Source organism: Dama dama, chromosome 22, assembly GCF_033118175.1.
Source record: "Dama dama isolate Ldn47 chromosome 22, ASM3311817v1, whole genome shotgun sequence".
Classification (NCBI taxonomy): Eukaryota; Metazoa; Chordata; class Mammalia; order Artiodactyla; family Cervidae; genus Dama; species Dama dama.
In genome coordinates this window covers 35,732,212-35,759,952 of record NC_083702.1, presented here as the reverse complement: position 1 = coordinate 35,759,952, position 27,741 = coordinate 35,732,212, and the positions used below count along the sequence as shown (strand labels likewise).

General features: G+C 40.7%; 1 protein-coding gene across 2 annotated transcripts in view; it reads left to right on the top strand.

Annotated features, from left to right (window-relative positions):
• The window catches only part of ITPR2 (inositol 1,4,5-trisphosphate receptor type 2), a 556,807-nt gene that overhangs the window by 391,565 nt on the left and 137,501 nt on the right, over positions 1 to 27,741 (top strand). For both annotated transcript variants that reach the window (XM_061125163.1, XM_061125162.1), the window contains 2 exons: positions 1,513 to 1,608; positions 3,274 to 3,396. In XM_061125163.1, the coding sequence (XP_060981146.1) occupies positions 1,513 to 1,608; positions 3,274 to 3,396 (219 nt within the window). The remainder of the gene's footprint in view (positions 1 to 1,512; positions 1,609 to 3,273; positions 3,397 to 27,741) is intronic.

Below are 27,741 nucleotides of genomic sequence, written 5' to 3'. Positions count from 1 at the left end.
CACTTACTTACTCTTAAATTTAATTACTTAAACAGGTATACTTTTAAGTACATTTAATGTACTCATTTGCTATACAATTTCATGAATTTTTTCATATATATATCTTGTCCCTTTTAATTTACATTTCATAACTGACCTGGACTATAAATTGCTGAATTTGTAAAATAAGTAGGTTTTGTTGTTGTTGTTGTTTTACTGTTGCTGCTTTTTTTCTTTTTTTGTCTAAGGACTCTAGCTTCTTTTGGAAGAGAATCGTTTATTGACACATATAAGTTGGATTTCTTAGCATATATAGCCTCTTGTACTTTCAAATTGATTCAGATTTTAGTAGGTTGTTTATAAGATTTCTATTCCTCCAAGATAGTATGAAAAAGATTGCTTAGGAAAACACCATATTGCCCATAGCATTCTGAAGCTGGATGTATTTTTAACTACTTTGTATTGGGCCTGCTGAGTGAAGTTCACTAGAGTACTGTTAGTGTTGCCGGGGTTTTAGCTTTTCATTCTAGGTTGGGTCAGTTCAGATCGCTCTAAAGATGCAAGCTCTCCACTAACTCTAGAACCTTACCTTTTTAAAGATATGCTGTTTGTGTGGGATGCTTTATTATAAAAAGGGAATTTTAGGATTTGTGTAAATCTGTAGAAATTGAAAACAGAGCATCCTTCCAAATGTTGAGGATATTTGTGCTTTGTGTTGTAAGACTTTCTGTAACTGTGTGGTTCCCATTTTGGATAATAAATTGGCTGAATCAGAAACATTTAAGATTTCTTCTATAGGTAAACATGTTTGAGAGAATACCTTTTTAAAACCAAATTAGGAAGCACCGAAGACAACATGAACTGTTTTTATTTTCTATTAAACAAAAATAGAAAATATTCTACAACCCAACTTGTTAAAATGTTGCATATATATTACCATGTGAGGAGTCTAAACTATTATCAATAAATTTATATTTTCTTTCTAACTCATGAATTTAGAATTTTATAAATTAATTCTCACTAATTATTGATCAAATTTATTTAAGATTTTGATTTGCTATGAGTTGATGTTTCATGTTAAAAACAATTGTGCTGAATTCTAATGAACTATATGCCATTTTTGTCAAATATGTCATTGATACTGGTTCAACTTACTGTCTTGTTAGTTTGTCTTCATAGAAAATATGAAGAATTTTCTACTTAGGAAATAGTGAAGGAAAATATGATTATATTTTAATGTATCATATATAAAGTCAATTTTGTGTTTAAAAGGGCTTTATAGCAATATTTAAAATTTCCTTGTAACATACTTCAAATGATTCATTGCTTTTATTTTGTGTTGACAATAAAATAAAACATTCTCTTTTAAAATGTTAATAAATCAACTGAAAATAGGAGGTTATACTTGTGCTTGATTTAAAATAAATAGTACTGATAATCTCAATGAAAACACATGCAGGGGATCCTTAATCTATGAAATAGACTTTTCATGTGCATCAACTCAATGTGTATCAACTCAATGTGTATCTTTAGAACAATGCCTCCAAGCTTTTGCTGGCCATCATGGAAAGTCGACATGACAGCGAGAATGCAGAAAGGATTCTTTTCAACATGAGACCCAGAGAACTGGTAAGAAACCTTCTGAAAGTCGTGTCAATAATGTGTAACCTAAAAGGGAGAGTGTATAGTTTACATGTCAGGGGAAATGTCTACTGGCTTTCCCTGGTCTACCAAGACATGATGGCACATCAAGACCTGCCATTACTGATACCTCAGAAGGCTTATGAAAGCAAAGGCCTTGTGATTTGGGTCCTTATGACTTCATTGGTTTATCCACTCTAAATACTTTTCTTAACCAGCTTGTTACACTTGACTGAACTATCTGCAAATTATTTTTGCCCCCAAAAAAGTTTAGTTTGTGTATTAGTATATATGTGAGGGAGATAAATAAAAAATGTTTGTACCCCTCAAAAATTATATTTACACCTCTTTCTGAAAATAAAAGCAAAATAAATATCTTTTGCAACTGTCCTTAGTGAAACATGACACGGTGTTCAGCCTGGAGAAAATTGCATGGAGACCTGATGGGAAATCCCCAGAGATCATTAGTGTTGTCTTCCTATTGGAGAGGTTACACTTTCCTCCTCACTGTGACATGGGAATTATGAAGAAATATCAGCATGCTTTTAACAGCATTGAGTTTCAAAAGCATTGAGAACATTCTCAAACTGTATAGTCAGTCCCCTAATAACTAAGTCCTAGTTATTTGAGTACCCCTGTTGGTGCTATGGGCAACTCGCTGAAGACACTTTTAATGTGTAAGCAAGATAAGTTCATTGATGTGAAAGAGCATTTGCTAAATATTAGAACAAATTGTGGGCCCGGGTGGTTCAGGGAAGGGACAGGGGAGCAATGTGTAATGTTAACAGGAAACATGGAAGGTTAGGAGAAGAGCAGAGAGGCAGGGAGGGTAGGAAAATATGATGTATGAAGGACCTCTTTTGCTCTCTAATAGTAAGGAATAGAGTGGAAGAATGCAGATAAAGAGAAAGATAAGGTGCAATTTGATTTAACATATTTATGATGGCATAGTATCTGCAGGGCAGTGGGCTAGGAAGAACAAGACACTTCCTCATCCTCATAGTTAAGTGAGGGTGGTGAGTTATGTTTTCATTCAACAGCAACTCCGCACAATGGTCCTTTGAAAATATCATTTCCTTTATCTACAACACTATTGTCCCATCATCCACTTCCTCCTTGTGGCCCACCCTCAACCTCTGCCTGAATTAATGCTTACCCTGAATTAATGCTTAGTGCTTACTGAGTGTGTCACACTCATTCCTGCTGCAGGCAGGACTGTTAGGCTGGCCCCTGGCTGACTCTTCCACTGGATGGTAAGCTCCCTGTGGGCAGAAACTCTGTCATATCCACCACTGGGTCCTCAGGCAGAGGATGGTGTCTGTCCAGCACCATATGTTCTTGTTACCAGTGGACCCTTGATAAATAATGGGTGCTTATCAGGGTTCCAAAGTCTCCTAATTCGTGGGAACTTTGGCCCTGTCAGCTTTCAAAAATCGAAGCCAAATTTTCCAAGGAAAACAGCGAATTTTGTAGGAAAAGAATTCCATAATCATTTAAATGAAGAAGGTTTCCAGTGTCATTTTCATTTAGAATTCTTGTATATTTTTCAAGTCTTAGGAGGCATTCCAGTTTTTAATTATACCCCATAAACGAAGCAAGTGCATGTTGTTTGTGGCATTTCAAGTCTTGATGTTCCTGTTGGTTTTTTGATAGGTGGATGTGATGAAGAATGCCTACAACCAAGGATTGGAATGCGACCATGGGGATGATGAGGGCGGAGATGATGGTGTTTCCCCAAAGGATGTTGGACACAATATCTATATCCTGGCCCATCAGGTATCACATTTTTTTATCTTTGTATTGTTTTGCTGATCTTACCAATCTCATCTTATGTCATGGCATGCTGTCAATACTTTCAAGATCTGGTCCTTCCATTTATTCAGCACGTGTGTCCCTTGCTCTGAGTCAAGAGAAGAAAAAGCTCCCAGAATGCCTGCTGGTACCCCTAGGGCTGTGGTCAGAGCTGGTCCACAAGAAAACAGTACTTGGTACCAAAAACTGGGCCAGCAAGGAGGAGAGAATCCCACGTCAGAGCCTAAGGAATAGGTATCCATGGCAACAGATGGAAGTCTGGAAGCAGAGAGGACAGAGGCTCCTGAGAAGACAGGGAGTGTAAAGGAAAGGATGCATTCAGGTCAAAACAGACTTCTGGCCTCTTTGAATTGTAGACTGGGGTATTTCCTGCAGAACCTGTAAAGTGACAGCCTCTAACTGTTTTTTACCAGACTTCTAAAAAATATGAAGCTAAATTCACATTCTTTCAAAGGAAAACCATTTCTATTTTGTGTTAGTATGAAAACAGGTTCTTGGTTAGTGTTATTTGACATATTTAGTTCTTTTAACCTGAAGATCCACTTTAAACTTGTATCTTCTAATGCAGAGTTGTTTTAGAAGTTAAAAACTTGAGATGGACATATGCCCATTTGATTCTATCTATATCAGTTCAGTTCAGTTCTTCAGTCGTGTCTGACTGTTTGCAACTCCATGGACTGCAGCATGCCAGGCTTCCCTGTCCATCACCAGCTCCCAGAGCATGCTCAAACTCATGTCCATTGAGTTGGTGATGCCATCCAACCATCTCATTCTTTGTCATCCCCTTCTCCTCCTGCCTTCAATCTTTCCCAGCATCAGGGTCTTTTCCAAGGAGTCAGTTCTTCACATCGTATACTGATTATCTATATATCCCTCACTTTTTTACAGAATAAAGTCTAAACTTTTAGACTCTCTTGCTAGTCATTTCCCCCCATTGACAATCTCTACCTTTTCCTTCTTCCCTATATATCTTATCAGGTAATTAAACAAACATTGGTAGATATAAGTAAGACTGAATAGATTAACTTTCTGTTTTTAAAATTTGTCCAGTTGTTTGAGATGTAATAGACATACAGCACTGTGTAAGTTTAAGGTATTAAAAATTTCCTCTTTAGACAATTCTTACCCATCTCTGTCCTCATATAGAACTACCTAATGTGTGTAACCTTGAGTATAACTTTTACAAAAAATTCAGAAAGGAGTCAAGTTCTAAAAGATATTAATACAAGAAGCTGCAATAATTTTGTAGTATAGTTGCACCATTGAGAAGATTTTTAGGTCTCTCACAGTATGTTCTCAGCCACATCCAACTCTTGCAACCTTATGGACTGTAGTCCATCAGGCTTCTCTGTCAGTGGTATTTTTCAGGCAAGAATACTGTAGTGGGTTGCTGTTCCCTTCTCCAGGGGATCTTTCCAAGCCGGGGATCACATCTCCTGCAATTCTCCTGCATTGTTGATGGATTCTTTACCTGCTGAGCCATCAAGGAACCTTCTCATAGTATAGCAAAATATAGAAGAGAAAAGGTCAGGGCAAATGGGTTATAGCTAGGAAGATGAGAGAATTTTAAGTATTGAGGAACTGAAAGCTAAGATGAAGAGATACACTGAAGAAAGTAGGACACAGAGATTTAAGATGCGAAAGAGGTATAGTTTTAGAGAGAAAGAAATTGGGTGACAGCAATTGAGTCAAGCCAGAGAAGGACTGTCCAGAGATTGAATGAGAGTAGAGAGGGGAAAAAATCACAAACTGAGAATAAAATCATATTGGCTTCTACAACAAAGATAGAAATACAGTGACACAGCACGTGTGCATGAGCAAGAAGTTATTTCAGAAGCTGCAGCATTGTGGAAGGAAAACCACTGAAAAAGAGAAGATCAGAGTGAGCAGTACTGAGTTTTAGAAGGAAGTCAGCGAGTCCAGCCACCCATCGTGTTCTTTTGACTGAAAGCTAGTCTCGCTCTGCCTGGAAAGGTTATTCCGCTGCCTGAGCAAGATCTAACCATGTGTCTTTCAAGTTGGAAGTGAACAGCCCGACCAGCCAAGTCAGCCATGAGACAAATAAAAGAGCAGATGTTTGAGCCAGATTACCTCGAACCCATGGAGAAGACATTTAAAAATGTAATCTCATGTTACCAGTTATGAGTAACAATAAAAATATTGTCAGGAAAGACCCACGGTTAGGTCAGTTCAGTTTTAAGCAGATTAAATACAAGAGTAGAGATTAGGTTTTGTTTTGTTGGGTTTTTTTTTTTTTTGGCCATGCCACATGACATGGATTTGGGATCTCACTTCCCTAACCCAGGAATCAAACCTGTGTCCCCTGCATTGGAGCTCAGAGTTCTAACCACTGGACTGCCAGGGAAATCCCAAGAATACAGATTTTTAAGACAAGTTAAGGTGAATGTTGAAAAGAGTGGAGAATAAGAATAAAGAATACAAAAGCTACTCTTAGATGGAAAGATAATGATTTAAATTATGAAAGAGGTTAAAAATGAAGGCAGCATAATGTCAGTGATTTTGATAGATTGGAGTTTATGAAAGTGCTTAGAGAGAAACAGATTCAACAATGATGGTGAAGTTGTCCAAGGAGTGGGGGATTCAGAACTACCTGTTAAAAAAAAAAGTAACGAAGAGCTAAAAACTACTTAACTGAAACGAAGAGATAATGGATGTGAAAATGGCCTGAATGGATATCTAGAGGTTTCTGAATCTCCCCCAAACCGAAGTGTTAGGAAAGCAGTAGGATGCAGAGCTGTGATGGCACAATATATAGGCACATAAATAAAGCCAGACTTCAGGAAGAGGGAGAATGTCAGACTGAGTGAGGGGAGGAGATCTGGAATCCTTAAGGCCTTGTGATTAAACTGTAAGAGTGTAAACACGAAGCCGGAGTCTATAGGCGTCTCGGACGGGAGTGCAAGATGTGCGGAGCAGTGTATGTAACCAGCAGGGAAGTTAAGCAGCGGTCTGCTTACTTTCTTACGCTGACACAGGAAGTTGCTCCCTTGCCACTTTGTTCATGTGTGCCCTATGGGGTGGCTCCTCCCACTAGTTTTAATGAAAAGTTCAGTTTTCACTCAGAAGAGAGCCAACCCATGCTCTTTTGATCTTTCCTCAAGTGGCTTCCCTGGCTGTCTCTAGGCCAGGATATTGTACTGGTTTCTTAGGAGGCAGAGATGGTTGCTGAGTTCCTCCTTATGAGTCTGTTTTCCAGATAGCCTCCACACTGAGGCACAAATGCCAAAGACAGTGGTTGTAAGCCTTGCTTCGCAAGTAGCCATGTAGCCGTGCTCCGAGAGTGTCCTGCGGTCCAGGCTTGGCTGTGTCCGTTGTGAGTGTGGAGTCGTCCGGCTCTGTGGTGCTGATGACCCTGCAGATTGGTTTCTGCCTTTGCACAGTTCAGTAATTCCAAAACTGAGGTTCAGCTTCCTCCTCGTTTTACTATAATCATCTTTTGCACAGACAGTCTATTTTGGTGCCCTCAGACTTTCAATTTTTGTTGTTATTCTTTTCATGGTAGTTGGGTAGTTCTGCTTTTTCTACCATGACATCCTTTTTGGCCCTTCCTGTGGTTGGTGTTACGAGAAACAAATAATGCTTCTTGTAAGTGTCTTGTCTGATCTACATAGAACTATCAATACTTGAAAAAGGGAATTTCTTAAGCTCTAATACCATAGTGACATGCAGAGTAATTTCCTTAAAATTCAGCTATGTGTCCTTTTACATTTTCTGTCCTTCACATGCTCGTCTCATGCATCTCTGCCTCCTCTCTCTGCTTTAGCTTTGGTCTTTAATATTCTACTTTCTTCCTATTCCTTCTCTTTATTCCTGTCTTTCTATAAAACATCCGTTGTGTGAAATCTAGAACAATGTTATGTACTTTAGATAAGTTTAACATACATGAAGTCCTGTTGTTTCTTTAGGGCTTCCCTGGTAGCTCAGATAGTAAGGAGTCCACCTGCAATGCAGGAGACCTGGGTTCAGTTCCTGGGTTGGGAAGATCGCCTGGAGAAGGGAATGGCAAACCACACCAGTATTCTTGCCCCCCCCAAAAAATCCCATGGACAGAGGAGCCTGGAGGGCTACAGTCCATGGGGTCACACAGAGTCAGACATGACTAACACACACACATTGTTTCTTTGATTCCCTGTGGCAGTTCTGTTTTTCTGAGACTTTATTTTATGTTAATTTTATTTTCTTCCCCAGTTTTATTAAGATACAATTGACACATAATATTGTGTAAGTTTAAGGTGTGAAGTATGTTGATTTGATACCTTAGTTAATACCCAATTTAGTCACATGATTGTGATTTTTCTTTTGTGTTGGGAACATTTGTTGATCTTTGTGCCCAAAGATCAACTCTTTGGGCAACTTTCAAGTTTATGATACAGTATCACTAACTCTAATGACTGGGCTATACATTAGATCCTCAGAATCTGTTAATCTTTCAACTGGGAGTTTGACTCCCAGACTTCCCTTTTTCCTCCACCTCCCAAACCTTGGCAAACACCACTCTATCTCTGCTTCTCTGAGTTTGTCATTGCTAGATTCCACATATAAGTGATATCATGCAGCATTTGTCCTTTTCTGTCTTACTTATTTCATTGAACATAGTGCTCTCAGGGTTCATCCAGGTTGTTGCAAACAGAAAGATCTTCCTCATGGTTGAATAAGATTCCACTGTGTATCTATATTGGATCTTCTTTATCCATTCATTGATTGAAAGACAACCACATTGCTTCCATGTCTTGGCTATTGTGAATAATGCTGCAGTGAACATGTGAGACCGTTTATTTCAGTACCTGCTAGAATTGAGAAGCATATGGAGAAATGTGAAATGTTATGTGCCTTGCAGGATTCAGAGAAGTATTAGATAGCTTGCCTATGGAAAGCAAAAGTAACTCCTGGCTCTTAAGGCAAGAAAAATGGATCACTTTAATTGGATATATGAGATTATTTTTTAAATATAGGCTTTAAATTTTTTCATCATTTCCCCATGTCATTAAATAGTCTTTGAAAACACAGTTTAAATGTCTGCATAATTGTTCACCATTTTATTGCACCATAATTTATTTAATCACTTTTATTGTTAGACATTTAGGCTTCTAATGTTTTCAATATTATAAATTATGCTATGATTAACATCCTCATGCATTAATGTTTGTCTGCTGCACTGACTATTTCCCTAGAATAAATTCCAAGAAGTTTAATTACTAGGTTTCATGGTAGTAACTATTTTATGGTTCTTGGTGCACATTATAAAATTGTTTTTCACCATGTGATGGCAATCATCTTACTGAATCCTAAAATTATTACCATTTAAATAAAGATTGACCAAGTTGAATAGTGTCAGGAACACAGTGACCACTCAATACATGTTTGTTGAATAAATTAATGAGGTAGATGAAAAGGAATTTCATCTTAATCCATATCTTTTGGATTCCTAATAAAATGAATTATCTTTTAATGTGTTAGTTGGTCATTTCTGTTTATTATCTGAATTGCTTGAAAATATGTCTGTCCATTCTTCAGTTGGGTTTCATTTTTTTCTTTGTGAATTTTAATTAAGGTCAACAAATCTTAGTCATAGTAGTTACATCTACTTCATCCTGGTTCATTTGCTTTCTAATGTTTTAATGATAATTTTTTCCACTACCTTGATATCTTTAAACCCTCACCTAGATTTTCTTCTGGTATCTAGGAAATTCACTTTTTGCTCTTAATTGTTTGATTTTTTCCATGTCATAATGCAAGAATAATATAAAGGTACGTTCTTGTGCTAATTTATCTGTAAAGATATAGTCCAAGATTTAGTAGTAACAGCAGTCTGGGAGGGCAGGGTTTCTAGTAATTATGTGACCGTGATGTATGTAGGATATTAGAGACCAGGACCAAAACCCAAACCACCTTCAGGGCCAAGCAAAAGTGGGTGATGTGAGGGCAGGTGAGGCTGGGACTATCTGGTGATCTGGTAAGCTGTTCCTTACCTCTGTCGACTTTCCAACTGGGATTGCAGGCACTAAATTTCCTATTCCTCCACTACTTCAAAATGTCTGAATTTTTAAATTTAAAACATTGTGAAATCTAATTTTAAAAAATTGACAACTCATTCAAAAATTTTAAAAACATCAAGCATGCCAACCAAAATTTACCAGCAGGCAGAATGCAACTTGTGAAATGTAGTTTGCCACTTGTGAATTTCTTTAGTCGCTAAGTCGTGTCCAGCTCTTCGACCCCATGGACTGTAGCCTGCTAGGCTCCTCTGTCCATGGGATTTTCCATGTAAGAATACTGGAATGGGTTGCCACTTCCTTCTCCAGGGGATCTTCCTGGCCCAAGGATCAAACCCACATCTCCTGCATTAGCAGGTGGATTCTCTACCACTGAGCCACCAAGGAAGCCCTCTTGTGGACTAAGGGATCTAAATTTCTCATTCCGTTTTTATTCAATTATATGGTCTTTTTGAGTGTTTTACCAGATGTCAGTCACTGTACTAGATACTAGGAATACAGCAGTGAGGGAAAGCAGCAAGAAATCAGCTCTCAGGGGACCTAGATTCTGACTGGGAGCAGTGAGGAGTAGACAAACCAGAGAGAACAGATAGTCATACAAGCTCTGCAGTGAATGAGAAGAGGGTGGGGTGAAAGACACTCAGGAGGTCGATTGCAGAATGACTGATCAGGAGAGTTTTCTCTAGGGAGGTGAGATTGAAGCTAGATCTAGGTGAAAAAAAAGCAGAAGTCAGCAATATGTAATGGGGCAGTGTGGGGGAGCATCCCAGAGATGTCTGGAAAGTGGCAATAAGCTTGGCATGTTTCCAGGAGTAGAAGACCTGTGTAGCTGGACCCTCACCCAGCTCCCAGCACTTAAACACTATACTGATTACAAACACTGCACCTGGGGCTCATTTATTATAAGATTATCATTCAGGAACATTTATTGATTAAGCACCTCTTTTTTTCTTTTTTTTTGGCTTTGCTGGATCTTCATTGCTGTGTGGACTTTTCTTTAGTGGCAGTGGGCAGGGGCTCCTCTTGGTTGTGGTGCATAGACTTCTCATTGTGGCTTCTCTTGTTGCAGATCACTGGGTCTAGGTTGCATGGGCTGCAGTAGTTGTGGCACATGGGCTTAGTTGCCCTGCAGCATGTGGGATCTTCATGGACCAGAGATCAAACCTGTGTCCCCTGCATTGGCAGACAGATTCTTAACTACTGGACCACCATTGGCATCCCTTGGTCTTGCTTTTTCCCTCCTACTGAACATCTCTTATATCAGGCATCATTTTAGTTGCTAAGATAGAACATGAATAAGTGAAAGTGAAGTCACTCAGTCGTGTCCGACTCTTTGTGACCCTGTGGACTGTAACCCACCAGGCTCCTCCGTCCATGGGATTCTCCAGGCAGGAATACTGGAGTGGGTTGCCATTTCCTTCTCCAAAGTTGCCATCAAAAAGCTCACGGTTAAGTGTGTGTTGGAGCAGAGAGAGCTAAGTTGCTTCAGTTGTCTCCGACTCTGTGTGACCCTATGAATTGCAGACCACCAAGCTCCTCTGTCCATGGGACTCTGCAGGAAAGAATACTGGAGTGGGTTGCCATGCCCTCCTCCAGGGGATCTTCCCAACCCAGGGATTGAACCTGTGTCTCTTACGTCTGCCTACATTGGCAGGCAGGTTCTTTACCACTAGCGCCACCTGGGGAGACCTGGAGTGGAGAGAGGAAGACAGATAAATTATGATAATCTAACATACTTTTGTTAAAATGGAGATATGTACAAGACACGCTTCTCTTAAGTCAGGAGAGAATTCATGGAAGTGACACTTGAACTCAATCTTGACAAATAGGGGAATTGGGGAGAACATTCCAGGCAGAGGCAACAACTTCTGCAAACATACACCGTAGACATTTTAGAGAAAGGAACTCCTTTGGGGAATATTGGTAAGGATTTGGTATGGTATCTTCTTATGTCTTTATTTGAAATTAATTACAATAATTTTAATTGAGTCAACATGTTTCATAACTGTAATGACCCTGATTGTAAGCATTTAACAAACGTCGCATGATTGAGTGAATGAATGACTGGGGCATGATATACTCTAAAACTTTAATATTTTTAACGTAAGTATAATAATTAAAAAAGAAAGATATTTTCCTGTTCTCATTACCACAATCAAAATTGATGGTATTTCCTCCCCCTGGAGTATAAATCCTGTGCACAAACAATTATTGTTTCTGATCCTATGCTAAGTATTGTACCTAGCTATAGTAGATACTCAACAAGAGTTTAGGAGAATAATGTATTGCAAACATTCATGCATGCTGATAGTGTTTTTATGTAATACAGGTACTCTAAGATTTACAGAATCCTGCAAAATTGACATTAGCATTCTCACAGTTAAGGATATCACTCAGCTGCTGTGGACTTTCTTTTTAATTTAGTAGTTTATTTTTTTCCAGTCATATCAGCAAACTCTACATAGACAGGACCCTATAATATCTTCCCTCATATCAGGAACTTTTCTTACTTTCATTCATGATACCATCTTTCCTCTGAACTAACAAAATATCTCTTCTTGTTTTTAAAATTCATTTATTATTACCTTAGTTCCTCTAAAGCTCAAATAGAAACCCAGTTACCCCATTTCCAGTCAACAGTGGTCTTTGTTTGAGTTCTGTTATGTCCACCCCTCCCAAAAAAAAAAAAAAAAAAACCTGCTATATTCTTTCTCACTAGCTTATGCTGTGTATAATTCTAGAATTGTTCTTTATTTCATGTATGTAGATCTTGGCTACATTATTAGTAGTAGATTCGCAAACTCTGGGCACCCATGAAGCCTCATTTAAAAACTTTTTTTCATGAAGAAAACTATATCAGGGAAAAATGCTTAGGTATTTAACCCCTCAAATAGGCTCCTGCATATCTTTCAACAAGCACCAAAGAATCTTTGGATTACTGCCTTTCATGTGACCTCTCAGAGTCATGGTTAGTGGGAGCAGTAAAAAAAAAAATGTAGTCCAGGAAGTGGATTGTAATTGGACTTCTAATTGTTAGTTTGGTGTGAGGATCATCAGGCCAAGTTCAGTGGAAGCAATTATTTCTCTGCTTAACATTTCATGTTTGGTAGACTTATATTTATTTCTGTGTGACATTATTAGAGCATCAATCTGAATTCTAGGAATGTAGAAGGCCTTTGTTGTGTCTTCGGCCCCTCTTTAAAATTTACTATTATTATTCTGTACCTGTTTTTTGACTGTGCTGTTTTCATTGGGCTTCCTTGGTGGCTCAGATAGTAAAGTGTCTGCCTGCAATGCAGGAGACCTGGGTTCGACCCTGGGACAGGAAGATCTCCTGGAGAAGGGAATGGCAACCCGCTTCAGTATCCTTGCCTAGAGAATTAGGTAGACAGAGGAGTCTGGCGGGCTACAGTCCATGGGGTGGCAAGCTTTTCTCCAGCTGCAGCAAGCAGGGACCACTCTTTACTTGTGATGTGTGGCCTTCTTACTGCAGTGGCTTCTCTTATTTTGGAGCACGGGCTCTAGGGCACATGGACTTCAGTAGCTGTGGCTCCCGGACTCTTGAGCACAGGCTCAAATGTTGTGGCACATGGGCATAGCTGTTCTGCAGCACATGGGATCCCTGGATCAGGAATCAAACCTGCATCTCCTGCACTGTCGGTGGATTCTTTCCCTCTGAGCCACCAGGGAAGCCCTCTTGGGCTCCTCTTGAGGTCTGCTCTGATTTCAACCATAGTCTTGAATTCAAAGTCCATTAGTAGAGCTAGCGATACCAGGCAGGGCTGTTTCTATGTATTTTTTCTCCATGCAGGGTAATACATACATCCCCTAGTATATTTTAACCTTTGAGTTGTTTCCTTGTCCCCAGGCAAAGCTAGTATCTTTTTTTTCCCCTTTAGGGGTGAGAGGATGGTAGGAACTGCCATCCTGTTTCAAGATCTAGGGTGCTTTCTGTCATGCTGATGGAATTTGTTATTAATTTGTTATTAATGAGTTGCTATTGCTCATTAATCTGTTTTTTCCCTTTAAAATTCTAATCTCACAGCTTGAGCTATATTCATTTTAAGGGATATGCCAATACATAACTCTAAGTAGCTAAATTTTAATTTATACCAAAGTCATATGAAATGTATTTCTTGCTCAGATTGCTTAAAATGTTTTCCCTAGAGACCTAGGCTGCTTCACCTCTCTGCCACTTCTATTTTCTTATGCTAATAGGTAGTCATCAGCGTTGCTTCATTTTATTCATAGAAATAGAAGGATGGGCCTATAATTGGATATATGACTTCCATCCTTAATATCTTTAAAAGAGTTTAACTAACTTAAGAATTACTTCATCTTTATTATTGCTTGAAGTGCAGAGAGTAGAAAACACAGCTGGGTTTTCAACCCACAGTGATATGTTGGCTAGAATATGGTAAAAACTGCTTAACATGTATTCACTCTGAACTCCATGTTCTTTCCATTAGCTGATTATGTCACTCAACTTCTCTGACTTCATCTTTCTCTTGGGCGGGGTGGGGAGCGGGGCTGAGTTTCCATGAGCTATGTTTGGAAAGCGGACTTCCAAAGAGTTATTGGACACTAACTAGAGAGTAGTTGGACTGTAATGACTCTTTTACTGAGTTAGTTTATGTTTTAAGTAATGTAACAAAGTAACTAACTGGACTGCAAGGAAATCAAACCAGCCAATCCTAAAGGAAATCAACCCTGAATATTCGTTGGAAGGACTGATGCTGAAGCTGAAGCTCCAATGCTTTGGCCACCTGATGCGAAGGGCTGACTCATTAGAAAAGACCCTGATGCTGGGAAAGATTGAAGGCAGGAGGAGAAAGGGATGACAGAGGATGAGATGGTTGCATGGCATCATCAACTCAATGGATATGAGTTTGAGCAAACTCTGGGACATGGTGAAGGACAGGGGAACCAGGTGTGCTGCAGTCCGTGGAGTCGCAGAGTTGGACGTGACTTAGCATCTGACCAAGAACAACAAAACTAACCAGCTACTAGATATTTATGTATCTATTTTTACCTTACCTACTTATAAAAGGAATCTGATGTTGAATAAGAAATGTGCTTGTGTAATTAGACTGTTAGAATACAAGATCAAAAGGCTTGAGAAGAAAAAGAATCAAAATATGCTAAGTATCTTACCCAATATCCTTCTTGTTTATCAGTGGTAGTGCTGAGCTTCTTGGTAATAACCAAGAGTGAAAAATAATGGGCAATACAAGTCATATCTATACTATTCATTTATGACCAACTTATTACTGTTATTTAATTCTAAAAGAAACATATACAAGGGCAGAAGACAGCATGGTAAACAATGTTTTCTACACTGTTCTGCAGAATACCCCAGAAAAAAAATGAACATAGCTGTTTTTAGTCTTCAGGGATAAATAATGATCTATATTTTTGAGTTATAATCAAGAGCTGAATATAAATAAATGTGAAGCATGTACAACAGTCATTCTGAAAATATGTATGTAAGGTCACTTCATAGAGAGACTTTCATATTGTAGAAACTTTCCAATATGTGAATTTAGCTGAAAATAGCTTTTTTAAATATCAAGAAATTATTTTATCAAATAACAGAAAATATGCTTATCCTAATTGCCCAGCTACGTGAAAAACCTGCTGTTAGTCTTGGCAAATAGATATGTAGAAATGTAAGCAATTAAAGGAACTTTGCCTGAAAACTGAGCATAATTGCAAGTTTTCTTGTCTCAAAGAAATAGGAAAACCAGGATCAGCTATTTTCTCACTACAAAAAAGATATTTTTCTATGTTGCTATCATATGGCAGTTTGACATAAGAAAATACATTGTTGTTTGTTGTTCAGTTGCTGTGGTGGCTGATGCTTTGCAATGCCATGGACCATAGACCTCGAGGCTCCTCTGTCCTCCACTTTATCCCTGCGTTTGCTCAGATTCACCCCTGTTGAGTTGATGATGCTATCTAACCATCTCATCCTCTGTTACCCCCCTTTCCTTTTGCCTTCAATCTTTCCCAGCATCAGGGAAAAATATTATTAACTAGTATTATTTTGAGCATTAATTTTTCTATGTTTCGGGGCAACCAAGGCATAGAAAGAAATATGTAAGTTACATGATAACATATAATGTAAAATAACACCCCGCCCAGACCCAGCCCCCCACAAAAAAACAAACCCATATTGATGATTAGTGAAGTACAACACTTCATTGTACCGGAGGCATATAGGAATTGATTGAGGGAACCTTCACTAGTAGGATTAATTACTGGTCATATGATAGAAGTTTAGATTAATACACCTTTGCAATTTAAAAAGGCCTGTCAGATTCTAAATTTTAAAAAGTGCTTAGCTGTATCCTGTTGCCATACAGCAAAGTAATAGAAGGCAATTGTATTTTCGGTAACAACTTTAACATGATATGAGGACTGACGATTGTGTCCACAAATATTCCTACATACACAGCCAGCACCTGGACAGAGCCTGGAAGTGCTCCATCAACTTTAAGGTTCATCAGATTTATTTTCAGGACTTTAAATTCATTCTCAGTTCATTTTTAAGTCAATATAAATTTATCGATCACGTACTATCACCTGGTTATGTTCTCAGCAAACAGATGCAGATTCTATGCTCAGTGAGCCTGATCCCTGAGATCACATCGCCAGTTCCTTTTGAGGCAGCTATTCTAGAGACACCAACTGTACCACAGATGGAGAAATCTGAGGGCATGGCAGTGAGATATAGTCTCTGCTTTCATGGAATTTACCCTTTATTACTGGGAGACATAAAGACAATCAAGGGCTTCCCTGGTGGCAGCAAAGAATACACCTGCCAGTGCAGGAGCTGCGGGTTCAAACCCTGGGTTGGGAAGATCCTCCAGAGAATGAACTGGCAATCACAACAGTATTCCTGCCTGGGAGATCCCACAGACAGAGGATCCTGGCGGGCTTCAGTCCATGGCGTCACAAAAGAGTCAGACACGACTGAGTGACTAAACAACAACCACACAAAGACCATCACAGCATAGCAACCCTGTGGACAGTGTGTTCCTGGGATGCTCTGGGATCTCAGGTTAGGAGTGTGCACAGGAAAGTGAGTGTGTGGCTGAGACAGAGAGGGAGAGAGAGTCAGAGAAACAGAGACATCACTTTCCCCCTACTCGATCATTTGCTCAGCATTCAAGCAGGCAAATCAACTTCTCTAAAAAAAACCCCTAGCCCACTGACCCGTAGCTCTGCTCCCTTTTTTAGCCAAACGATCAAAAGTTGTATACAGTTGCTACCTCCGTTTCTTCTTTCTATTCTCCCTGAAATCCTTCCCTGCCAGGCTTTCCTCCTGACCATGCCACCAGGACAGCTCCTAACAAGGTCACCAGTGACTGCCACCTGAATAATTGAATGGCTTGTCCTCAGTCTCCATCGTATTTCTCCTGTCACTAACATTTCACACAGTGGGATGCTCTCTTCTTGAAATACTTAGCTTTCTTGCTGCACAGTTTTCTACTCTTTCTGCCTTCTTCCCAGCGCTGGTTCCTATTCCTCTCCCGTTTCTATCAGAAGGAGAGTTCCAGGACCCATTCCACGGCTCTGATCTTCTCAACGGACACTCAGATGATCTCATTCTGTCATGTGACTTTCAACACCAGATGTACCATAATCAACTCCCAGTTTATATCTTCAACCTGAGTCTCTCCTCTGAACACAGATTTGTACATCCAGCTGCTTAAGATCTTCATTTGAATGTCTTTTTAGACATCTTGTTCGTGTGTACTAAGTCACTCAGTTGTCTCCAACTCTTAGCCACCCCATGGACTGTAGTCCACCAGGCTCCTCTGTCCATGTAATTTTCCACCAAGAATACTGGAATGAGTTGCCATTTCCTTCTCCAGGGGAATCTTGCTGACCCAGATATCAAAACCTCATCTTCTTACATCTCCTGCATTGACAGGTGGGTTCTTTACCACTGTGCCACCCAGGAAGTCTGCATTTGAATGTCTTTTTAGGCATCTCACACTTTACATTATTTGTAATTAAACTCTTGATTCTGCCACAGTCTTTTAAACTTAGATACAAGACCCAGACCCTAAAAACATGAGTTTTATTTTATTCATGAATGTGTTGCCCAGTGCATAGGACTGTGCTTGATACAGGAAATATTTTGATTGAGTGATTAAATGAGTGACTGTTACAGTCAACAAGTTCCATAGATGACTAGAAAGGGAAGAGGTTAGCATTGGTGTTACTGTAGAGGGCTTTGTGGAGGGGCTAACATTTTATTTTACTTTTAAAAATATTTATTTATTTAGCTGTATCAGGTCTTAGTTGCTGCATGTGGGATCTTAAACTGTGTCATGGAAACTCTTAGATGTGGCATGTGGGATCTAGTTCTCTGACCAGGGATTGAACCCAAGGCCCCTCCATCAGGAGCTCTGAGTCTGAGCCAATGGATCATCAGGGATTCCCAAGGGAGCTAACATATTCAATAAACCCTGCGTATTGATAAGATTTGTTTTGTTCAATCGCTAGGTTATGCCCGACTCTTTGTGACCCCATAGACTGCAGCACACCAGTCTTCCCTGTCCTTCACCATCTCCCGGAGTTGGTCAAACTCATGTCCATTGAGTTGATGATGCCATCCAACCATCTCTTCCTCTTTTTCCCCCTTCTCCTCCTGCCTTCAATCTTTCCCAGCATCAGGATCTTTTCTATTGAATTTGCTTTTTGCATCAGATGGCCAAAGTACTGGCACTTCAGCTTCAGCATCAGTCCTTTCAATGAGTATTCAGGGCTAATTTCCTTTAGGATTGACTGGTTTGATCTTGTTTTCCAAGGGACTTTCAAGAGTGTTCTCCAGAACCGCAGTTCAAAAGCATCAATTCTTTGGTGCTCAGCCTCCTTTGTGGTTCAACTCTCACATCCATACATGACTACTGGAAAAACCATAGCTTTGACTATATGCACCTTTATAGGCAAAGGGATATCTCTGCGTTTTAATACTCTGTCTAGATTTGTCATAGCTTTTCTTCCAACAAGCAAGTGTCTTTTAATTTCATGGCTGTAGTCACTGTCCCCAGTGATTTTGGAGCCCCAGAAAATAAAGTCTGTCACTATTTCCATTTCTTCCCCATCTGTTTTTCCAAGTGATGGGACAGGATGCCATGATCTTAGTTTTTTGAATGTTGAGTTTTAAGCCAGCTTTTCACCCTCATCTTTCACCTTCATCAAGAGGCTCTGATAAGATTTAGATAAGCAGAGATAAGAGAAAAAGACATTTCCATCACAGGGAAGAAATGAGCAGAGGAAGTGAGGTGCTCCAGGACATCAGGAGGTGGAACTGCATTGTACAGATGTAGGGGTAGCGGTGGAGGGACATACCTTATGAAATTCTAGAGGGTTTTAAGTGCCAAAAAAGAACTCATTTGATATATTTATTGAAATATAGTGTAAGTTTCTACTAAATTCTTCCTTAGGATACTTAGTTCTTATTTATGTTGCCATAAAATTAATGAGACATTAAAGGATTTTGTTGAATGCTAAATGCACTAACACAGAGATGAATGTGTCGGCTTTAAAGGTATCCACCAACTCAAAAGCATTATTACAAGTCTCCAAAAGATATTTTAATGACTGTACTTTTTAATGACATGTGCTAATTTATACCCTGACAGTATTAAGCAAGTATTTAAAGACAGATCAATTAGATACAAACCCATGAGAAAATGTAATTGGTAAACAGGTAAGCCAGTATAAAAACACTAATGTCATTGCACAAGGAGTATCCTGGATGTATGTGTTGGTGTGTGCATGCTTTCATGTATCTGCCTATGTTTACTGGTTAACTTGTTTTTCCAGCTCAAACATAAATGAAGAAAGGTTAACATATAGCTGACCCTTTATTCCAAGGACACGTAGAAGTATGAGATGGGATGGGCTATCAGGACAAAAGGATCTACTTTCCTCTTTTAATCAATAGATTCAGTGGTAGAATATTAAGGTGCTATATGAGAATAGTTCTTTTCTGATTTAGTAGTTGAGAGACTTCGGTAGGTATGTTGAATCTTACTAGTAACGTGATGAGCTGGCCCAGCCTTTGTGTTTTGTGGCTGTTGGCGCATTTGGAGTTTTAGAATTACTTACAGAGACACAGAAAAGTGAAAGACCACAGTGACAAAATAATGCTAGAAGATAAACTGTTGAACTAAAATGTCAAGTTTCAGAAAGGAAAGTAATTACCCTCAGCCAGACCGAAAAAGTCCCTCTTCTACATCACAACCAAGTAGTAGTTTGAAATTATAAGAAGGGGAAAGTTCTGGAAAGTCCCATGTTGGGATTTATGTAATCAATGAAGTAATATCAACTCTAGAGGTATAACGCTGTTTGGTTCAAAAGATACCTTTTCAGCTGTAAAGAATCCTCCTGCAATGCAGGAGACCTGGGTTCAATCCCTGGGTTAGGAAGATCTCCTGGGGAAGGGAATGGCTACCCATTCCCGTATTCTGGCCTGGAGAATTCCATGGACTCTGTATAGTCCATGGAATCTCAAAGAGTCAGACACAACTGAGCAACTCTCACTTAACTATGTATTTCTCTCTCTCTTTCATTTTGTCTGCTCTATGAGACCTGCAAAGTATTTGCAAGTTTTTTGTTTTGTTTTTTTACTTTTATAGGTACCTTTTGGCAAAGGGCCACCTAGTAAATAGTTTAGGCTAGTTTTCAGTTATACAGTTTCTGCTGGAGACATTAACTTGCCAGTCTAATGCCAAACCAGTCTGTGTTAAAATGAGACTTCATTGATGAAAACAGATGTTAGGCCAGATTTGACCCACAAACCAGAGTTTGCCAAACTCTGCTTTAGAGGATCTGTAGAATCTTCATAGTCTGAAGTTTCTCACGTTTGAAAAACCTCTATGAGTCAGAAGTGATAGGTCATTTATTTTTCATCTCTATATTTATAACATTTAATTCACTTTGTTTATGAGTGTAACACACAGATACACACATGCCACAGAGAGACATACACTTATCACTTGGATAAAAGTGAAGTCACTCTGCATTGCTGAGATCCTGATTCCAGCCTTCTATGAACAGCGGAAGCCTGATGCTAACTAACCCATTGACTGGGCAGTGTATGCTGAATCATTGGATTCAGAGTGTGGAAGAGGGGTGTGGATGAACCAGGTAGAACACAAGCAGAAGAGGGGAGCGTGGGGGCACAGTACTTGGAATGACACAGATCTGGGGATAGAGGTGAGAGGGCAAACTAAAGAAACTGCTGGCTGGGGGGGAAGGTAATATTTCCCTCTCCAAACTGGGGAAGCATCGTGTGTGGTACTGATGAACCTATCTGCAGGGTAGGAATAGAGACAGAGACAGGGAAAATGGCCTGTGGACACGCAGAGGGGAAGGGCAGGGTGGGACAAACGGAGAGAGTAGCGTTGACATATTTAAAACAGATAGCTAGTGGGAAGTTGCTATATAGCATAGGGAGATTAAGCTCGGTGCCCTGTGATGATCTAGAGGTGTGGATGGGACTGGGTGGGAGGGAAGCCTCAGAGGGAGGGGATATACACATACACAGAGCAGCTTCATTTTGTTGTACAACAGAAACGAACAGAACACTGTGAAGCCATTATATTCTAATTAAATTTAAAAAGCTGAGGTCAGAGCGTCGGTTATCACACTGTAGCATGCATCAGCTCCTGGACCCTGTCCCCGGAGACTTTGACTGACTAACTCTGGGGTGGAGCCCGCAACTGCCTCTTACCATCCATCCTGGGTATTTTTATTCAAGTTGTCCGCAGGCTAGACGTTCTCCCTTGCCAGCTTCCTTCCCTAATTGTCCCAGAGCCTGGTCACCTGACCCAGATCCAGCCTCTTCTAATCTGTTTCCTGTCCCTCTCCTTTAGAAATTTCTACCTTCCTGCTATCAAACAAATCTGATTATCACCTAATTTTCTTTTACATGAAATTAAAAGAATTAACCTAGGTGATTTATCCACAGAAAGAATCTTTTTTAAAAAATTTACATCAAAACAAACAAAAACTTTAACTTTCGCCTCCTGGGCATGGATTCTTAGATCCCTCTACGGCTATGTGAGAATCCTAAGCTTCACCCTGCTTTGCTTGTCAAATTCGTAAGGAGCAAACCAGAAGAGAAGGCCAGACAGCTGGGGCACAAAATGGGCGAGGGCCAGGGATGAGGATGGGGACCTTGGCAGGGTCAGTCCAGGACACTTGGAGAGCTCCCTAAGGAGGTTGATCTTTATCCCTGGAGAAATGAGAAGCTCTTACCATCATCTAAGTGCAAACTCCACTCCGTTTCTGGGAATGGCGTGAGGAGAGCAGGATGATGGGAGATAACTGGCAGGTGTAGAGTTGGTGGCTGGGTAACGATGGCACATTTCAGAAGATGGGAGATAGAGCCGACTAGGGGGTGAGAGGGGGAGAAGGAAGCTTGGTTCCGGACCTCTGGTATTTGAGGAATTTGTGAGACATTGGGTCACAGGTATATAACCTGAAGTTTATTATATGTACCTGATTCTCAGGAAACAGACCTGGGCTTGGAACATGGATGGACAGAAATATTAGTAAATAGATGCTATTTGAATTGGTGGGCATAGATGAGATTTCTCAGGAAAACAGTTGGAATGAGAGGAGAAAAAGATCAGGAGTGAAATGCTTAATCTTTTTTTTAATTTATTAATTAATTTGGCTGTGGCGGGTCTCAGTCGTGGCACACGGGGTCTTCTTTTGCAGTGTGCAAGCTCTCTAGTTACGGTGTGTGCAGGCTCAGTAGTTACAGCATGCAGGCTACTTGCCTCAAGGCAGGTGGGATCTTCATTCCTGGACCAGGGATCAAACCTGCATCTCTGCACTGGAAGGCAGATTCTTAACCACTGGGCCACAAGGGAAGCCCCAAGAATGGAACACTTTACAGGAAAGGAGGAGAAAGAGAAACATGTAGGTTGAGAATGAGAGGTCTGAGCAAATGGGGCATGGAAGTAAAATAGGAGAGAGACTCACAAAGGAGCAGGGGACCAGGAACCCCAGCGAACTCAATATGCAAGTGTTAATCGATCAGTCGTGTCTGACTCTTTTCCACCCCATGGACTATTGCCACCAGGCTTCGCTGTCCGTGAAATTCTCCAGGCAAGAATACTGAATTGGGTAGGCATTCCCTTCTCCAGAGGATCTTCCCAACTAAGGGATCGAACCCAGGTCTCCCGCAATGCAAACAGTCTTTACCATCTGAACCATCAGGCAGTACCTAAGGTGCAGCCCTAAATCCCAACAGGGCTTGGCACTTAGATCACCAACAGCCTCACTAAGGGCAATTCATATTGAGTGGTGGGGGCCCCCAACAGACAGCAGTGAGCAGAGAGGGTTGTAAGGTTAATACTAAAAAGTGGATTCACTCTGGGTGCATAATAGAGAAGCAGTGATTCAGAGCTGCTTAGCCAGTGTATCCTCTGCTGATCCCTGTCTTAAGCGTAATGAAAGTGAAATATCAGTTCTAAATCTTTGAGGGGAGGGAGGATGAGATAAACACTGGTGGCATTACAACTCAAATTTTCTCATTGTCACTGAGCAGCTTTTATACCCTCAACACACGTCAGTTGCTCTTCAGATGAAGTGGATATGTATGTGTGTGTATGTTTTGTTTAAGATGTCCATCCCAGATTTTCGAAGCCTCCTCATATAGGTTTGTTTCTGCTCTTAACACAGTGACATTATCCAGAAGCACTGCCAGGAAAGGGCTAAGAGGAAATAAGGATTCCTGTTTGCAAAAGCAGATCTCTAGCTGCCAGACTAGGCATTTATTTCAACTGGTACCCACCCTGCATGGTGCTCTGCGGTTCCCAGATGGTAACTCACGTGATGGGATCGCCGCGACAGTGCTAATTAAATGTCAGTGAGCTCGGGAGCTGCAGCAAGGCCTTCATGCTCAGATTGCTGAGACAGAAGTAGGAAGGAGAGCTGCATCAGCCTTCCTGAGGCTCATTAGAGCTGGGGAGGGCTCAAATTCAGGCAGTTGCTAGATGCAGATCCTAAATGGACACTGCAAGAGGGCCCACAAATGAACTCCAAAAGGAATAAACAAACAGTAGTCTACATTGTTTTAACAGAGAACACATCCTTTGGGCAGGTTTTCCTTGACATCATCCATCACCCTCATTTGATTGACTGTATCCCTGATTCTAGAAGTGACTTGAATTTAACTTGTTCTTTTTAAAAAAAAACATTTTTTTATTGTGAAAGACTATGCTTCATTTAATAGGTCTTTGTTGGTCATCCATTTTAAATATAGCAGTGTGTACATGATCTTCCTAAAGTCCCTAACTATTCTGACCCCCCCAACAACGGTAAGTTCGTTTTCTATGAGTCTGTTTCTATTTTGTAAGTAAGTTCACTTATATCATTTCTTTTAGATTCCACATAAAAGGGACATCATATGATATTTCTCCTTCTGTCTGACTTACTTCACTCAGTATGACACTGTCTAGGTCCATCCATATTGCTGCAAATGGCATTATTTCTTTCTCTTTAATGGCTGAGTAATATTCCATTGTATGTATGTACTACATCTTCCTTCTTTATCTATTCCTCTGTCCATGGACATTTAAATTGCTTTCATGTCTTGGCTATTGTAAACAGTGCTGCAATGAACACTGGCATGCATGTATCCTTCTGGGTCATGTTTTTCTCTGGATATATGCCCAGGAGTGAGAGTGCAGGGTTATATTGCGGGCAGGAGAAGGGGGAGACAGAGGATGAGATGGTTGGATAGCATCATCAACTCAATGGACTTGAGTTTGAGCAAACGCCAGGAGATAGTGAAGGACAGGGAAGCCTGGCGTGCTGCAGTCCATGGGGTCGCAAAAAGTTGGACACACCTGAGTGACTGAACAACAACAACACGGTAGCTCTATTTTCAGTTTTTAAGGAACCTCCATACTGTTCTCCGTAGTGGCTGTACCAGGGTACCTTCTTACCAACAGTGCAAGAGGGATCCCTTCTTTTCACATCCTCTCCATCATTTACTGTTGTGCATTTTTTGATGGTAGCCATTCTGACCGGTGTGAGATGATGTCTCATTGTAGTTTTGATTTGCATTTATGTACTAACTAGTGATGTTAAACATCTTTTCGTGTGCCCATTGGCTATCTGTATGTCCTCTTTGGAGAAATGTCTGTTCAGGTCTTCTGCCCATTTTTTGAGTGAGTTATTTGTTTTGATGAAGCATCACAAGCTGTTAGTAAATTTTGGAGGCTAATCCCTTATCAGTCACGTCATTTGCAAATATTTTTCCCAGTCTATGGGTTGTCTTTTCATTTTGTTTATTGTTTCCTTTGCTATGCAAAGGCTTTTAAGTTGATCCGATTTGTTTATTTTTGCTTTTTTTCCCATTATTCTGGGAGACGAATGGAAAGTTGACCACTTCCACACTTTTTTTCTGCATTGATGCAGAGGAAGGGAGAAGTCTTCCGAAGTAATAAACACTCAGCATATCCAGGAAAGATGAGTGCTGAGGCTGCAGGTGGTGACAGGCAGCCAGGCGCTATCCCGCTTCTCCTGGGGGCTCAGACGATTTCTTTTCTTGTGCATCACAGTCTGCATTGCCGAGAGAAGTGGCCACCTTTAAGTCATCACCAGCCTCTACCCAGAGCTACACTGAGCCCCCTTTCTCAGTGATGGCATGGTTCTCTAACCAGTCCCCCAGCTGGAAAGCTGGCATTCATCTCCACCCTCCCCACCCCTCATCCCAGACAGCATAGCTCACCATTTCCTCCCTCCACCGTCTCTCAGAACCGCCCGGGCTTCTTCCTCTTCTCGCCCGTTTCCTCCTTCTGCCCGGGCAGCTGTAACAGCCTCCTTCCTTTGCCTCCAGTAAAGTCCCTTTTTAATCCACTTTCCACCAGGAGGTCAGAGGGATTGTTCTGAAATACCCACTGCTTGTCTGTCTCCTCATCAAACTCTTCAGTCATTTTCAATAGAACAGAACAGGCGCTCACAAACAGGCTTGGGAGACCTTTGATGATCACTTGCCTGATTACTTTTCTTTTTTTTATTGACTCATAGTTATCAAGTACTGAGTGCTGTATCTCGTGAAATCATTACCACTCTGAGATAAATAGGAATGAAGTCCTGTTACTGGAGGGCTTCCCTGGTGGCTAAATGGTAAAGAATCTGCCTGCAAGAGACACAGGAGACGTGGGTTCAATCCCTAGGTCAGGAAGATCCCCCAGAGAAGGAAATGGCAACTTATTCCAGTATTCTTGCCTGGGGAATCCCATGAACAGGGGAGCCTGGCAGGCTACAGTCCACGGGTCGCACAGAGCCGAACATGGCTGAAGCAACCTAACATACACGGGCACTGTTGGAGAAGACACTGAGGTGAGTGGAAGCCGGGAAGATAGCGTGTTGTGTTAGCTGCTCAGTCCTGTCCAACTCCTTGCGACCCCATCAACTGTAGCCCGCCAGGCTCCTCTGTCCATGGGATTCTCCAAACAAGAATAGTGGAGTGGGTTGCCATTTCCTCCTCCAGGGGATCTTCCCAACCCAGGGATCAAACTCACATCTCTTCCATCTCTTGCATTGGCAGGCAGATTCTTTACCTGCTAGGGCTACCTGGGAAGCCTAGCAGCTTCTCTACAGGAATGCCCCGAACCCTTAAGAATGCAATGCAATTCTGATAATTCTAGTTTCTAAACAAACATCAAATCATTGGCTTCAAAAGCACCTCCATATGACCTGACCCCTGCACCCCCTCTACCTGCCTCTGTGGCCGCCCTCTTCCTCCCTTACTTAAGTGACCCTGGTCTTAAGGCTGTGTTTTGAAACCAGCAAACATATTCCTGCTTTCTATCATTGAATTTACTGTTTCTTTTGTTATTAAGTTTCTGTTTTTCAGTTCAGTTGCTTGGTTGTGTCCGACTCTTTGCGACCCCATGAACTGCAGCACGCCAGGCCTCCCTGTCCATCACCAACTCCCGGAGTCCATCCAAACCCATGTCCACTGAGTCGGTGATGCCATCCAACCATCTCATCTTCTGTCGTCCTCTTCTCCTTCTGCCCTCAATCTTTCCCAGCATCAGGGTCTTTTCAAATGAGTCAGCTCTTCTCATCAGGTGGCCAAAGTATTGGAGCTTTTCAAAGTATTTCAGCTTCAACATCAGTCCCTTCAATGAACACCCAGGACTGATGTCCTTTTACAATGTTCTATTTCATTTGATAGCAACCTCCAGCCCCTCCCAGTGTTCATTACTCCCATCCTCTGCTTCTTTTTCTCTTAGCACTTTCCCCTTTTTATTGACCATATATTTGTTTGTGTATGTTTCTCCCATGACTGGAAAGTCCATATGGGCAGGAATTTTGTCTGTTGTGTTCACTATTACGCATGCTCCCTATGCTTAGAGAATTACTGGACACACATCACAGTTTCATGAAGCATTTTAGAATGAACACAGAAGGCATACGCCAGTCATAGTATTTAGCTCATGATTGCTTACATTATGAAGATAATTTTGTTGTTGTTGTCCTGAATTGGGATAAGTGGCATTTTTGTTATGTTAAAATTGTATATACTGTGCTTTATTGGAGAAGACAGTGGCACCCCACTCCAGTACTCTTGCCTGGAAAATCACATGGACGGAGGAGCCTGGTGGGCTACAGTCCATGGGGTCGTGAAGAGTCGGTCACGACGGAATGACTTCACTTTCGCTTTTCACCTTCATGCATTGGAGAAGGAAATGCAACCCACTCCAGTGTTCTTGCCTGGAGAATCCCAGGGACAGAGGAGCCTGGTGGGCTGCCGTCTATGGGGTCACATAGAGTTGGACATGACTGAAGCGACTTAGCAGCAGCAGCAGCAGTGCTTTATGGAGCGAACAGTATTGTTTCTTTTATGGATAGCTCATGACCTTATCATATAATACCAAAGAAGCATAAATTGCAGAATATAGCATTGTCTGAAGTATCTATATATTTGTGTTTGATGCCTATATCCTTAGATATCGACCAGTTAGCTGTGTATTTTTTAAGAAAGAAGAACAAGACTTCCTAATTGAGTTTGTCTCTGAATTTTCTTTCCTCCTTTTCTCTTTTCATTGCATGCCTTCTCTTTGTCTCTTCATTTGCAACCTGGGTAATTTAACTTCTGAATGACTGTATAACTTTTAAAAGGTGTTGGGTGTCACAGAATGAACAAGCAACAAAATCTATCTATTTGAAATTCTTTGTCTCTTCTCAGTTTGATTCACCTTATCTGAATCCTAACTTAGAGTTGAAATTCACCTTGCCACCT